This window comes from Ovis canadensis, chromosome X (genome assembly GCF_042477335.2).
Source record: "Ovis canadensis isolate MfBH-ARS-UI-01 breed Bighorn chromosome X, ARS-UI_OviCan_v2, whole genome shotgun sequence".
Classification (NCBI taxonomy): Eukaryota; Metazoa; Chordata; class Mammalia; order Artiodactyla; family Bovidae; genus Ovis; species Ovis canadensis.
In genome coordinates this window covers 129,584,419-129,597,596 of record NC_091727.1, presented here as the reverse complement: position 1 = coordinate 129,597,596, position 13,178 = coordinate 129,584,419, and the positions used below count along the sequence as shown (strand labels likewise).

Genomic DNA, 13,178 nt, shown 5'->3' with positions numbered 1-13,178 from the left:
TCTTGCCTCTTTGTGTATCTGTGCTCAGTCTCTTGTGTCCGACTCTTTGCGACCCCATGGACTGTAGCCCACCAGGATCCTCTGTCCATTGTATGTCTGGTTATTTGCTATTGGATGCGAAACATTGTGAATTTTATCTTATTGGATGCTGTATATTTTTGTATTCTTATAAATATTCCTAAACTTTGTTCTTAGACACAGTTAAGTTACTTGAAAATAGCTTGTTCCTTTCAGGTCTTGCTTTGAAAATTTGTTAGGTGTGATCAAAGCAGTATTTAGTCAGGGGAAGTTTTTCCCCACTACTGAGGCAAGACCCTTCTGAGTACTTTAAAAAGTGCCCCATGAATCATGAGATTTTCTGGTCTGGCCAGTGGGAACATACACTATTCCTGGGCCTGTGTAAGCATTAGTATTTGTCCCCTCTAATTTTTTTGGATGGCTCTTTCTCTGGCATTGGGCACTTTCCCCCACATGCATGTGTTGAGCAGTATTTTGTTGAATACTAGGGGCAAAAGCCCTTTCCAGTTCTCAGAATTCTCTCTGCATTGTCCTCTCTAGTCATATGCCCTGAGAACTTCAACCAGCTAAGTATCCTTGATTTCTCAGCTCTGTTTTTAATTAAGGACTCCATCAGATACCACCTGATTGCCCCTTCATGTACCATTTTATTACCTTAATTTTTCTGGAACAAATTTTCCCTTAGCTTCCTAAGAAAGAGTACAAGGGAAATACATTTTTGAGAATTTATTCTTTAAAGACTGTTTTAAATTTATTTTCTAAATTGAAAGATCGGAAAAACATTTCCTTATAATTTTGAAAGCCATGGCTCTATTGTCTCCTAGCTTCCATGTTGTGTTGAGAAGTCCACTAGTTTTTTGATTTCTGATCTTTTGAATGTGACATATATTTTAACATCTGAAGCTTTCAAGGTCTTATCTTTAAGCCACTTTTCCTGAAATTTCACCAATATATGTCTTGGTGTGAGTCTTTTATTATTCATTTTTGTTGGGCACTAAGTGATTCTTTGGAGAAGGCATTGGCACCCCACTCCAGCACTCTTGCCTGGACAATCCCATGGATGGAGGAGCCTGGTGGGCTGCAGTCTATGGGGTCGCTAGGAGTCAGACACGACTGAGCGAATTCACTTTCACTTTTCACTTTGATGCATTGGAGAAGGAAATGGCAACCCACTCCAGTGTTCTTGCCTGGAGAATCCCAAGGACGGGGGAGCCTGGTGGGCTGCTGTCTATGGGGTCGCACAGAGTCAGACATGACTGAAGCGACTTAGCAGCAGCAGCAGCAAGTGAGTCTTTCCAATTTGAAGACTATTGACTTTTAGTTCTAGGAATTTGTCTTTTATTATTTGCCAATGGCTTCCCCCTCTTCTCCCTTTTCTCTTTCTGGGACTCTGATGAGCCGGATTTCAGATACCCTAGATTTTCCCTCTAATTTTAAGAAATCTTTTCTTCTACAGTTGCAGAAACCAGTAATTGAGAAACCAAGCACCACACTCGGAGATTTGGAGAATTCAGGTTTATTATGCCAGCGGGCCCAGAGGAGTTAACACTCTAAGCTCTGAGCCCCGAACAAAGGGGTTCTAGAGTTTTTATAGACAGACTATAGCAAGCAACAGTAGCTGCTAATAGGCTGGTTTAAACTAAGGGGTTTCATGTGTGTGGGAACAGGAGTCAAGATGGGGAGGGAGACGCCTGACCTTTCCACAGACAGGCATGATTAACCAGGTGTGCAGGGGCTGAGCAATTGCAAAGAGCAGGACAAGGGTGAGTGAGATAAGTTCCAGTTCCTAGTATTGTAAGTCCCCACTTTCTGAGACTACATGACCTAAGTGATCCAGACTTTGCAAGGAGCAAGCTGAGTTACAGAGGCAGAATGAGCAGGAGGTTATGTAAAATTTTAACTTTTGTTCTTCACTACTTTCCATGACTTTATCTTCTAGGTCTAAGATGTTTCCTTAATTTTTCATTCAATCCTTCTATTACAATTTTAAGGATTCATATTTTTTTAATAAGAGCTCTTTCTTGATCCTTTCTTCTTTTTTGCATTCTGTCCTTGCTTCATGTATACAAACTTCAGTAAGTCCCCTACATACGAATGAGTTCCAATCTGAGAGCATGTTCATAAGTCCAAATCGTACATCCAACAAAGTTAGCCTAGGTACCCAACTAACATAATTGGCTACGCAGTACTGTACTGTAGTAGGTTTATGATACTTTCCACATAAATAATATATAGAAACAAACAAAAAATAAAGCATTTTTAATCTTACAGTACAGTACCTTGAGAAGTACAGTAGAACAGTACAACAGCTGGCATACAGGGGCTGGCATCAAGTGAACAGGCAAGAAGAGTTACTGACTGGAGGAGGGAGAGGACGGTGGGAGATGGTAGAGCTGAAGGATTGTCAGCAGTAGAGATGGAGGGCAAGCTGCAGTTTCACTCACACCTGACGCTGATGGAACTTACGTTCACATCTTTGAAAGTTCGCAACTTGAAGGTTTGTATGTAGGGGACTTACTGTATTTATCTTCCTGATGATATTAATGATCATTAAAAATGTCTTCTTCTAAACTGAATTGTCTTGGTTTCCTCCATGTTCCATTTCTCTGTTAGTTTCTGCCTTTCCCTAAATGTTTGGGGAGCTTTTCACTGCCTTTTTGAATTTAATCACTAAAAGGTGATTGGAATATCTGAGAGAATGAGAACATTTTGTTGCTTGGTGAGCTTTGCTATAGGATTTTAAGGCGGGATGTTAGATTTTTATTGAATGGACCCCGTGTGTGTTAGTTCTGTAGGTGTTTTCTCTTGGCTTAGTTAGCCCTGGAAGGAACCCACCAATCTCCTGCTTCTGGGAGTGAGGGGAGCAATGAAGGGTACAAGTCTGACTATTCCAGGAGCCAAGCAGGGAAAGGGTTTTAAGACTGCTTTTAGTTTGGCATCAGGATGAGAGAGGCATACTCTCTGGTTGAGTGGATCTGGCAGTGTAGCTGTTTCTCACGCAGACCTTCAACTGTCTGTGATGTTAAATCAGTTTCATCTTGTTCCTTCTTGATCCAGCTTTCTCTGCCCTGTGGTTGGTTACCACTCATCCATTCCCTTTCTAGTTTCCAAACATTTGTTGACAATATCTTAGTTGCATCTCTTTTTCCAGTCCCGTCTTTGTGGGTTCACGATGTCTTTTTTCCCCTTTGACTGTCATTTAAGTGGAATTTCATGAGAGCAGAGATAAAACATATATTTAGACCACTGTATGTTATCATGCCCACTCACTCTTCAACTCCCTGAAATGTCTTCTGCCACCACCACACTATTGAAAGTATTCTTTTCAGGGTCACCTGATGAATAACTTGTTGCTGAATTATAATAGACATTTCTTTGTTTTATCTTACTGTTTCATCTTGCTTGGTCTCTTAGCATTTGTCCCTACTGACCATTTTTACTTGAAATTTATCTGCCCTTAGCTTGAGAACACTCCTGGTTTTCCCCCCTACATATCTGGTTTCATTTACCTTTGTGAGCAACTCTTCCTTGGCCTATCCCCTTAATGCTGTTGTTCTTTGCTGTTGTTCTTTGCTGCCAGATCCACTCAACCAGAGATTATGCCTCTCTCATCCTGATACCAAACTAAAAGCAGTCTTAAAAACCTTTCCCTGCTTGTTCCCTGCAGTTTATGGGGTCGCAAATAGCTTCTGTCTTAAGCTATTTTCTTTTCTTATTGCATCTTCTCCCTGTTGCAGACTTGTAGTTCCTAGGGTTTTGGTTACCATCTAGCTGTTGATGATTCCTAGCTCCCTATATCTAAATCTTCTTTTCATGGGCTCAAGTATAGCCTCTGTGGTAGGTGGAATAGATAGCTAACTCTGGTATGGCTTGAGAATAATCTACATAACCTAAATATCTTTCTCACTGGTCTCTCTCACAGGGTCTGAAATTCTTCCCCACAATTAATCATTGTTATGTATTAAGAACCAGGACTTCAGTTAAAATGAAATTTTAACTGAGAGAGTTATTCCTTCCCCCTCACTAATGACTGACAGCTCAGTTGGTAAAGAATCCGCCTGCAATGCAGGAAACCCCAGGTTGATTCCTAGGTCAGGAAGATTCCCCTGGAGAAGGGATAGGCTACCCACTCCAGCATTCTTGGGCTTCCCTGGTGGCTCAGATGGTAAAGAATCTGCTTGCAATGTGGGAGACCTGGGTTCTATCCCTGGGCTAGGAAGATCCCCTGGAGGAGGACATGGCAAACCTCTCCAGTATTCTTGCCTGGAGAATCCCATGAACAGAGAAACCTGGCGGGCTACAGTTTATGGGGTCGCAAAGAGTTGGACACGACTGAGTGACTAAGCACAGTACATACCAATTTAATTAAAATTCTCTGTATCTAAAATGTTGCCCTTTAGTTAATGAAAGGCATTTTAGTGTGGTTTCTATATAATGCTAAATAAAGAATATTTAAGCTGTGTATAGATAATCCATTTTTATAGATAATCTATAAGGTCAGTTGTTTATAAAATTCAGCATGACAAGATACAGTAGCAAACTTTGCTTTACTAAGTCAGACCAAGTTATAATTCAGAATTGTCTTTTAAACAGCTATCCAAAAACAACATACAACTGTAGAACTACTGTATATGTGTGATTAGTAATGGTGCTTTAGCCAACTCAGTTAGAAGGATTAAATTAGAGGAGATATACCAGCAGCACAAACTTTGTAAATTATGTGATCATAAGGCTTAAGAATTAAAACCAAACTCATAGACTAAAAAATTTTATGAATTAGAACTATAATATCAAAGAATATTTACATTTGAACCTATTTTCACATGTAATGCTAAATTTGGCCTCCAAAATCTGAGTCATTTTCAGTCCTAATAAAAATATGTAGGCTCATTTAATAGAGACATAAAAAGCTGCTATGATACCTTTATTTATAATCATAAATGCTATCTCGTTTTACTTTACATTTCTTTGATTTCTCATGTAGTTGGGATTTTAAATATATTTGTTGGCTATTCATTTTCATGTTTATGAATTAACTTTCTGTTTTATTTGTCTATACTTCTTCTGTCACCACTTTGCTTTCTGCTCATTCCCAGACACCTGAAAAAGCTGATCTGTCTCTAGTTTTGACCCCCTCCAGTCCATCCGCTGCAGCTGGAGTATTGCTCTTGAAATACAAATTTGCGCTCATCACTCCTCTGCCTAAAACGCTTCAGGGGCTCTCATTACATTAGTCTTTCACTTGTTTGTCCTGGCCTGAAATTTATTCCCGCAACATCTCTATTTTCAGAAACAGCCAAAAGCTATTGTCGTAGATGTGTAACAGGGTATCTGTGAAGAGGAGATGTATTTGTTTAACTCCTCATCCCCTTATAACTAGTTCACCATACAAGTTTCCTCTCTGGTCGTCCTACATTCAGTGCCTCTTCTCTCCACTCTAAGGTGCATATTGTTGCCAAGTTAATGTTTCTTTCCATACTGTTATTTGCATGCTCAAGAATTCTCATTGGCTCTGATTCAGGTCAGGCACAGGGCCTAAATATGTATATTTCAATCAAAGCTCAGAGATAATTCTGATGTGGAATAATTTTTGAGAATTGTAAAAATATACCTTTAATTTTTTTTTAAAAGTAACTGTCTACATGGTTAAGGGTATAGAGTTTAGAATCCAATGAACATGGGTTCAGTTATATTTCTTTTTTTCTGACCCTGGTATGACCTTGAGCAAGTTCCTTAACCTTACTATGTCTCATTTACAAAATGGAAATAACATTTGCTACACAGGGTTATGGAAAGGAGTAACTTAGATAATGTGTGTAAAGTGCATGCCTGGTGTCTTATACATACTGAATGCCTGATAAAAGTGACCTTTGTGGTGGTGTTGTTAGTCATTCAACAATTATTTATTCACTATGTGTCCAACACTGTGTTAGGGACCATGGTATAAAATGCAGATCCTGCTTTTGAGACTCTTACAATTAGTTAGGGAGCTAAAACTAGCATAGCATTATATAACTAGAGAGCAATAAAATTAAATGTAAATGTTATCAAAGATCAAACAAACTATAATATTTAGGGGAAGATTTTAACCAAGCCCTAGCATGCTGGATTGTTGATTAACATTAAAAAAAAAATAGGAGGGGGGGAGAAAAAAATCTCTCAAACTGCTGTCACCAAGCTTTCAGAGGTCTAGTTTTGATGCTGCCTGCCAGATGGAAAATGATGCAGAGGGAAAAAAATCCTGTATTTACTTCTCCAAATTAAGACAGGATGGGGGAGTGTGTTTGAGGAGTGAACATATGTGAATAAATATGGTATAACCCTTAATTGGTTCCTGATGATTAAAATTTAAATGGTTTCCATTGGAAAAGGACAGATATGATATTTTTCATTTTAATCAAGTCCTACCAGTCATTTATCTTCACCTTGTTAAACCAGAAATCAAACATTGGATAAAGGTTGCAAATCTATTTTGATGTATGTTGATGCACTTTTCTCTCTTTCAGGGTCGCTATGGCAACTGCATCTTCTCAAGTTCTGATTCCAGACATCAATTTTAATGATGCCTTTGAAAACTTTGCTTTAGATTTTTCCAGAGAAAAGAAACTGCTGGAGGGGCTAGATTATTTAACAGGTGTGAAAATACTGTGCTTTCCTTTCCATTTTAGTTCTTTTCTTTTGGTAGGCTTTTACTTTAAAATAATCTGAAAAGGACAATATTATAAAGATGCCTTTATAATCTTTAAAATGATACATATATCTTTTTAGATAGAATATATTTTAATTCATGTAACAGAAAATAGAAATGATTTGTCAAATATTTCCAAGGACAGAATGGGTATACACACCATCCCTACTTAAAGGTAAAAAACAAGAAGTTGCTGGTGGTTTTCTCCTTACAAGCCTGTCAGTAATATAACGTCACCTGTTATAAGGGTAGAACTCGGGTAGTAATTAAAGAATATTAGAGAATTTCTCACATGGGTACAGGTACCACCCAAATGCTTGTAAGGAAATTTAAGAATTAGCGGAATAGGAAGAAAAATGTAAGAAATATCTGACTTGCGGAGAGAATTTTAGAAAATGAGGGCAACAACCTGTCTGTTAAAAATACTGACTGCCTTCAGGATGTTTGAATGATCATTTCATGAGGAAATATACACACATAATAGCTTCGTGTTTGTAGCTATCATTGTTACTATATTAAAATAGGTGTCATTGATGGAGCATCTCCTTTAAGCCAGACACTATATATTAATTTTACATCATGATCCTTACAAGGAATCTGTGAGGTAATTATCATCCCCATTTTGCAGATGAGGAAACTCATATTAATTTGCACAACTAATCCCTATTAATACTGCCAAAATATATAATACAACTTATTTTGAAATAAAAAGAAAATAGATTGAAGGCCATATAATAAGGAAACACATGACTACGTAGCTCTTATAGCTACGTATGTGTTAGTGCAGGCCAAGTAGACAATGGGTCTACTGGGTAATTTAGGCTTAGATCTTTGCCTAAAATCCCTATATCATTGAAGCAAAAGTGGTTAGGGGAACTTGAGGTCTCAGCACTTGACTTCAGGTTGTGTGGTACGTGCAATCTAAAGCTTCTTTTTAAGAAAACCTCCTTTCCAGATGTTGGGTTGGTTAGCAAGAGTAACAATTATAAGATGCCAGAACAGAGAGTATGTTTTCCTTACCTTCTTTTCCACCTTTCGTTACAGCCCCCAACCCACCATCTATCCGAGAGGAACTCTGTACTGCCTCCCATGACACCATTACGGTCCACTGGATCTCAGATGATGAGTTCAGCATCAGCTCCTATGAGCTTCAGTACACCATATTCACTGGCCAGGCTAACTTCATCAGTAAGTCATGGTGTAGTTGGGGCCTGTGGCCAGAGATAAGGAAATGTAAGGAAGCAGTAAGCTGCTCAAGATTGGCCGGGGCGCCACGAGGCAAGTGTTTGTAAGACATGTTAGGTTGTTTAGTATAGTGTTGTGTAGACAGTGCAAGCTCCCCCAGCACATTGCAAAGACCTTACTGATGGGTAACAAGCAAGTTGTGTATTTCCTTGCTGGGCAGTCACTGGGGCCACTCCCATTTGTTTATGTAATCCTTAGCCTTTCTTGAGTTAATCCATGTCACTCCACTCTCTGAAATCAGAACACAGCTCAGAATTCATTCCTGAGTAGTTAAGTCACAATCATTGCTGATTCTATGTGTGTGAACATCTCTCTTCTTGATTGTTCTTCCACTTCATTATCATGGTAAAAAACATTACATTCAAAGACTACCACTTCCTTTACTGTACCCATTTGTATCAGTGAATAGTGACAAGCCTCCTGCCTCTGTCACTCTTCCCTCTATCCCTTCTCCGTTTCCTCCAAAAAATACACCAAATATAAAAATGCATCAGCGAGCCACCAAATAAAAGATGTTCTGAAAGCAGTCATTTAGCTCACATGTTATGGTTTTATCTTCTGATGAATTGGAACAAGACATAGGACCTTAACTCAAGCTGCAAGTTCCCCTCAACCTGCTGGAGAAAATGGAAGTAAAAGCAAAATTATTGGAACCAACTTGCACACTAAGGTTCCATCTGCATAGCTGCAAATTAGTATTTTCTTTTTATCTTGTGTTTGTACTTCTGTGTCTGACTTCACAGACCTGTGTGAGAGGAGTTTTTCTGATGAAACCCTCCTGAAAGGCTTCCTTTTCCCATCTTGTGACAATTTAGGGCCACATGGCGGGGTGGGGAGGTGAGAGGACATTTGGGGTCCAACTCTAAAAAAAACACTTGCCTCGTGCAGCTCCAATCTAAGCCACTTGGCCCTGGTAGCTGCGTTCCTGGGTGTTTGTTCAGGTTGTGAAGCTGCAAAATGCTAAGGCTTCCCCAACACACGTGTTTATAGTGGCCTCTCCTGCTCTGGAAAGTCTTAAAGCCAGTAACTGTGCTTTTCTTTCCTGATATGGGGAGAGCAGTGGTCTCCTGGGAGTTGAGGAAAAAGTCTAAGAAGTGACAAAGATCAAAAGGCTGTTACCTCTATTGCCAAGGATAGATAGTCCTTTGTAAAGAAAAGCTTAAAGGATAATTCTTAATAGTGATAGGATCATAGCATTTTAGAGTTGGAAGGGACCTAAGAAGTCATCTAGTCAAATCTTCCCTTCTACCAGATACCTTGTAGGTGGTTGTTCTGTCTCTGCTCAAACATTTCCAGTAATGGATAGCCAAATTCTAGCAAAATAGCCCATTCAGTTGTGCAGCTATAAATAATTGTCAGTGTTTCTTTATAAAAGCCCCAAGACTTCCTCCTAGTGAATAATAATAATTTACATATGTATGTGTTTCCATTTACAGATACTCCCATATATTTTATCTCATTTGGTCCTCGTGACTTCTTCCTTAGCCTTATGAAATAGATGATATTAATTATTTTATAATGATAAAATTATAGACATAGAAATCGAGGCTCAAGTTGAATGAGTTGTCCAAGGTCACAGAGCTACAAACTGAGGGAATCATGATTTGAACCCAAGCTTTTCAAACTTCAAGCTTAATGCCCCTTGAATTAAACTAGCTACCAATTAGTCCTAGTCCATGGAGGATAGCTGAATTATTACTTTTGTGTATTAGCTGATATCCCCTTACCCTATACCTTTTTTCCATTAGCCACATTGACTATTGTGTTGACTGAACATATAGTAAGCTGAAATCCCTAGGCACTTCAAGTCGCATTCCTATACATTTGAGTGTTTACACTGAAATACAACACCTTGAATTTATTCCGAGGGACATTTTTATCTGATTAGTTCTGACTCCTTACCCAGCCAACCAAATTTTTTGGGGGGAGTTCCTGCCTCCCGATATATTTACCTTCCTTCCCAGCCTGCCTTCTATGTCTTCCTCCTTTGATCATTGATAGAAAAGTGGAATAAGACAGGGACAAAGGCAGAACCCTGAAGCAAAATTTTGGATGGCAATGGGCAGATAAGTTAAAACTATTTTACTCAGAATAAATATTCATGAAGATTCCAGTCCTACATGCTAGTCTGGCCTGCCATTGTTGACTGAACTCTGTGAGAGCTACTTTCCCTTAAGGTTTTCCTACATTTTCTCTTTTAAAAACCACTGTATTGAGGTGTGATTGACATATAAAAAGTTGTCCATCAACAGATGAATGGATAAAGAAAATGTGGTATATACATAAAATAGAATATTATTAAGCCTTTAAAAAGAAGGAAATCCTGCCACATGCAATACCATGGATGAACCTGGAGGGCATTGTGCTAAGTGAAATAAGCCAGACACAGAAGGACAAATACTACATGATACCACTTATATGAAGAATCTTAAAATAGTAAAACTCCACATTTTCTTTAACCAGAAGTTTCTTCCTTGTTGGTTAGAATTTTGTCTGGGGAAATAGTTCTCTTTATTTTTTTCAGCTTTTCTCCTTTATTTTGAACTTTCTTCCCACTTTATGTAAGATTTGAAATGGTCATAGGCCAATAGTGTTTCAGATGCTGCTGTTGGCTGAATGAAAATTCCAACAGATGTTTGGATAATGGTCTTCCCCATTACTGTGTTTCTTTCCTCTGTTTCAATTTTGCATTTTGTATTATAAAAGCAACTGGCTATAACTTCTGGCTGCCAGGTGGTCTGTAACATACTGTCACAAAGATTAACTTCTGTTTTCCCTCAGTCTTGTTCTCATGCAAATGCTCTCTATGCCCATTTACACTCAGGTTCATGGATTTCCATATTGTGGTCTTTTCCTGTTGAGCAAGGTGTATACTTCCATTACCATAAATAAGTGATAAATTCCATCTCACTAAGTCTCAGTGATACCCAGAAGATCATATATTTACCTTTTTAAAATTTAGAAATGATTTCAAAATTACTGAAAAGTGTGCAAGACTAGCGCAAAGAACACCCATATACTCTTCACCCAGATTCACCTATTGTTAATATTCTGTCCCATTTCCTTTATCATTTGCTAACATTCTCTATTATGTTTTTTTCTGAACCATTTAAGAGTAAATTACATACATCATGGCTTTTCACTCCTAAATTCTCCAGTATATGTTTCCTAAGAATAAAGAAATTCTCTTATGTATCCACAGTATAGTTATTAACTTTAACAGATATGACATTGATGCAGTGCTTTTAACTAATCCACCATTCATATTCCCATCTTCACCATTGACCCAATAATATATTTTATGACATATAGAACCTGATATTGTCCTATATAGTCTAGAATCAGGTACTGAACTTAGTTGTCATATTTGTAGCATCCTTTAATTTGGAGCATTTCTTCAGCCTTTCTTTGTCTTTAATGACATTGTTATTATTTTCTTAATATAAATTTATTTATTTTAATTGGAGGTTAATTACTTTACAATATTATATTGGTTTTGCCATACATCAACATGAAGCCACCACGGGTGTACACGTGTTCCCCATCCTGAACTCCCCTCCCACCTCCCTCCCTGTACCATCCCTCTGGGTCATCCCAGTGCACCAGCCCCAAACATCCAGTATCATGCATCGAACCTGGACTGGTGATTCGTTTCATATATGATATTATACATGTTTCAATTCCATTCTCCCGAATCATCCCACCCTCTCCCTCTCCCACAGAGTCCTAAAGTGCCCTTTTGTTTGTTTATTTTGCTGTTCCTTGAGTTTGTCTGATGTTTCCTCTTGATTATATTCAGATATGCCTTTTTGGCTTCCATCACATAAGTGATGTGTTCTCCTTAGGATATCACATCAGGAGACAATGTGTACATACCCTTCACTGGTGATGCTGATTTTGATCACCTGATCAAAGGTGTTATCTGATTTCTTCTCTGCATAGTTACTAGTTTTCCTTTTGCAACTAATAATCTGTGCAGTGATACTTTAAGGCCATAACAATATCCTGCTTCCTCATCAAATCCATCCTACTTCCATCCCTCTTTTAGCATCAATCAAGAATTCTCACCTGATCCAAACTTTACTCTGATGATGGCAAAATAATGATTATTCCAAGTGAGCATCTCATCCCACATTTACAAGGTGCCACTCTGCATTCTACTGTAAGCAAAAGTCTCATCCTTCATTTTTTTTTATATTTTTACTTCTCAGTATGGACTCATGAATTCTATTTTTTCATTTGTTCATAATTCTTTACTGCCCTTACTTATTTTGGCGCTCAGATCGCCCAAATTTAGCCAGTTGGAGCTTTTTAAGCTGACTCCTGAGTCCTTATATGCTCCCATCATTTTCTCAAGCACTTCATTACTTTGCAACATAACAAAAGGTTATTGGCTCATTTTAGACCATACCCTGCTCCAGCCTTAAAATCAGCCATTTTTCCAAGGAACCCTGGTCACTTTTCATGGCAGGATGTTGTTAAAGACCAAGACCTGGGTACTAGAAAAATATACCCACAATACACCCATGCACATATACATATTCACACATAATATATGCACCCACATACTTAACATATGTGCACACATGTATGCACATACACACGCACATTTTAGAAATAATGAGTTCATACCAATATCTCCAGCCCATCCCCACAGTTCTTTCTTGCCACACCCCCATTTCATACTTGGATGTTCCTGCTTCCACAGTGAGAACCCTGGCTCCCAACAGCATCAACACATATGCTCATTTGCTCAGTCCCATAGTATATCTGAAATAGTTTCAGAATGGCGTTGCCCATACCACTACAAAAACAAATACTGGAGCCTCTAGTGACAGTTCTCTTCTTGCCCTTTTCTGTGATTGTTGACATTTGAAATGCAGGTGGCTTCATTTGGTTTGTTTGCTTTCAGTTTTAGACCCCACTCTTACCATTCATAGTGGTGTCATTTAAATGTTTTAAATTTCTAAAACATTATTTCTGAAAGGGAAAGGTATGAAATAAAAAGGTATACTCAGGGAAGTGTCATTCTCTCTTCTATTCTTTTAATCCTCTTCCCCTGCCCTCATCCCTTGTATGTAACCAGCTTCATTATTTTCTGGTTTTTCTTTCCTGTTGTGATTATTGCTTTGTAAATCTAAGCAAATAATGTAGGTTTTCTAATTTGTCTTTCTTTCTTGCATGAAAAAGGTAGCATACTACTTATACTCTTTTGTAATTTTCTTTT

General features: G+C 38.3%; 1 protein-coding gene across 7 annotated transcripts in view; it reads left to right on the top strand.

The window, feature by feature from the left end:
* Positions 1 to 13,178, top strand: part of MID2 (midline 2) — a 97,645-nt gene that overhangs the window by 78,450 nt on the left and 6,017 nt on the right. For 4 of the 7 annotated variants that reach the window (XM_070290961.1, XM_070290960.1, XM_070290962.1 and 1 more), the window contains exons 6-7: positions 6,525 to 6,652; positions 7,751 to 7,894. In XM_070290961.1, coding sequence (XP_070147062.1) covers positions 6,525 to 6,652; positions 7,751 to 7,894 — 272 coding nt within the window. Of the gene's footprint in view, positions 1 to 6,524; positions 6,653 to 7,750; positions 7,985 to 13,178 lie in introns of all 7 variants that reach the window. The other 3 variants (XM_070290958.1, XM_070290957.1, XM_070290959.1) reach the window with 1 other exon arrangement.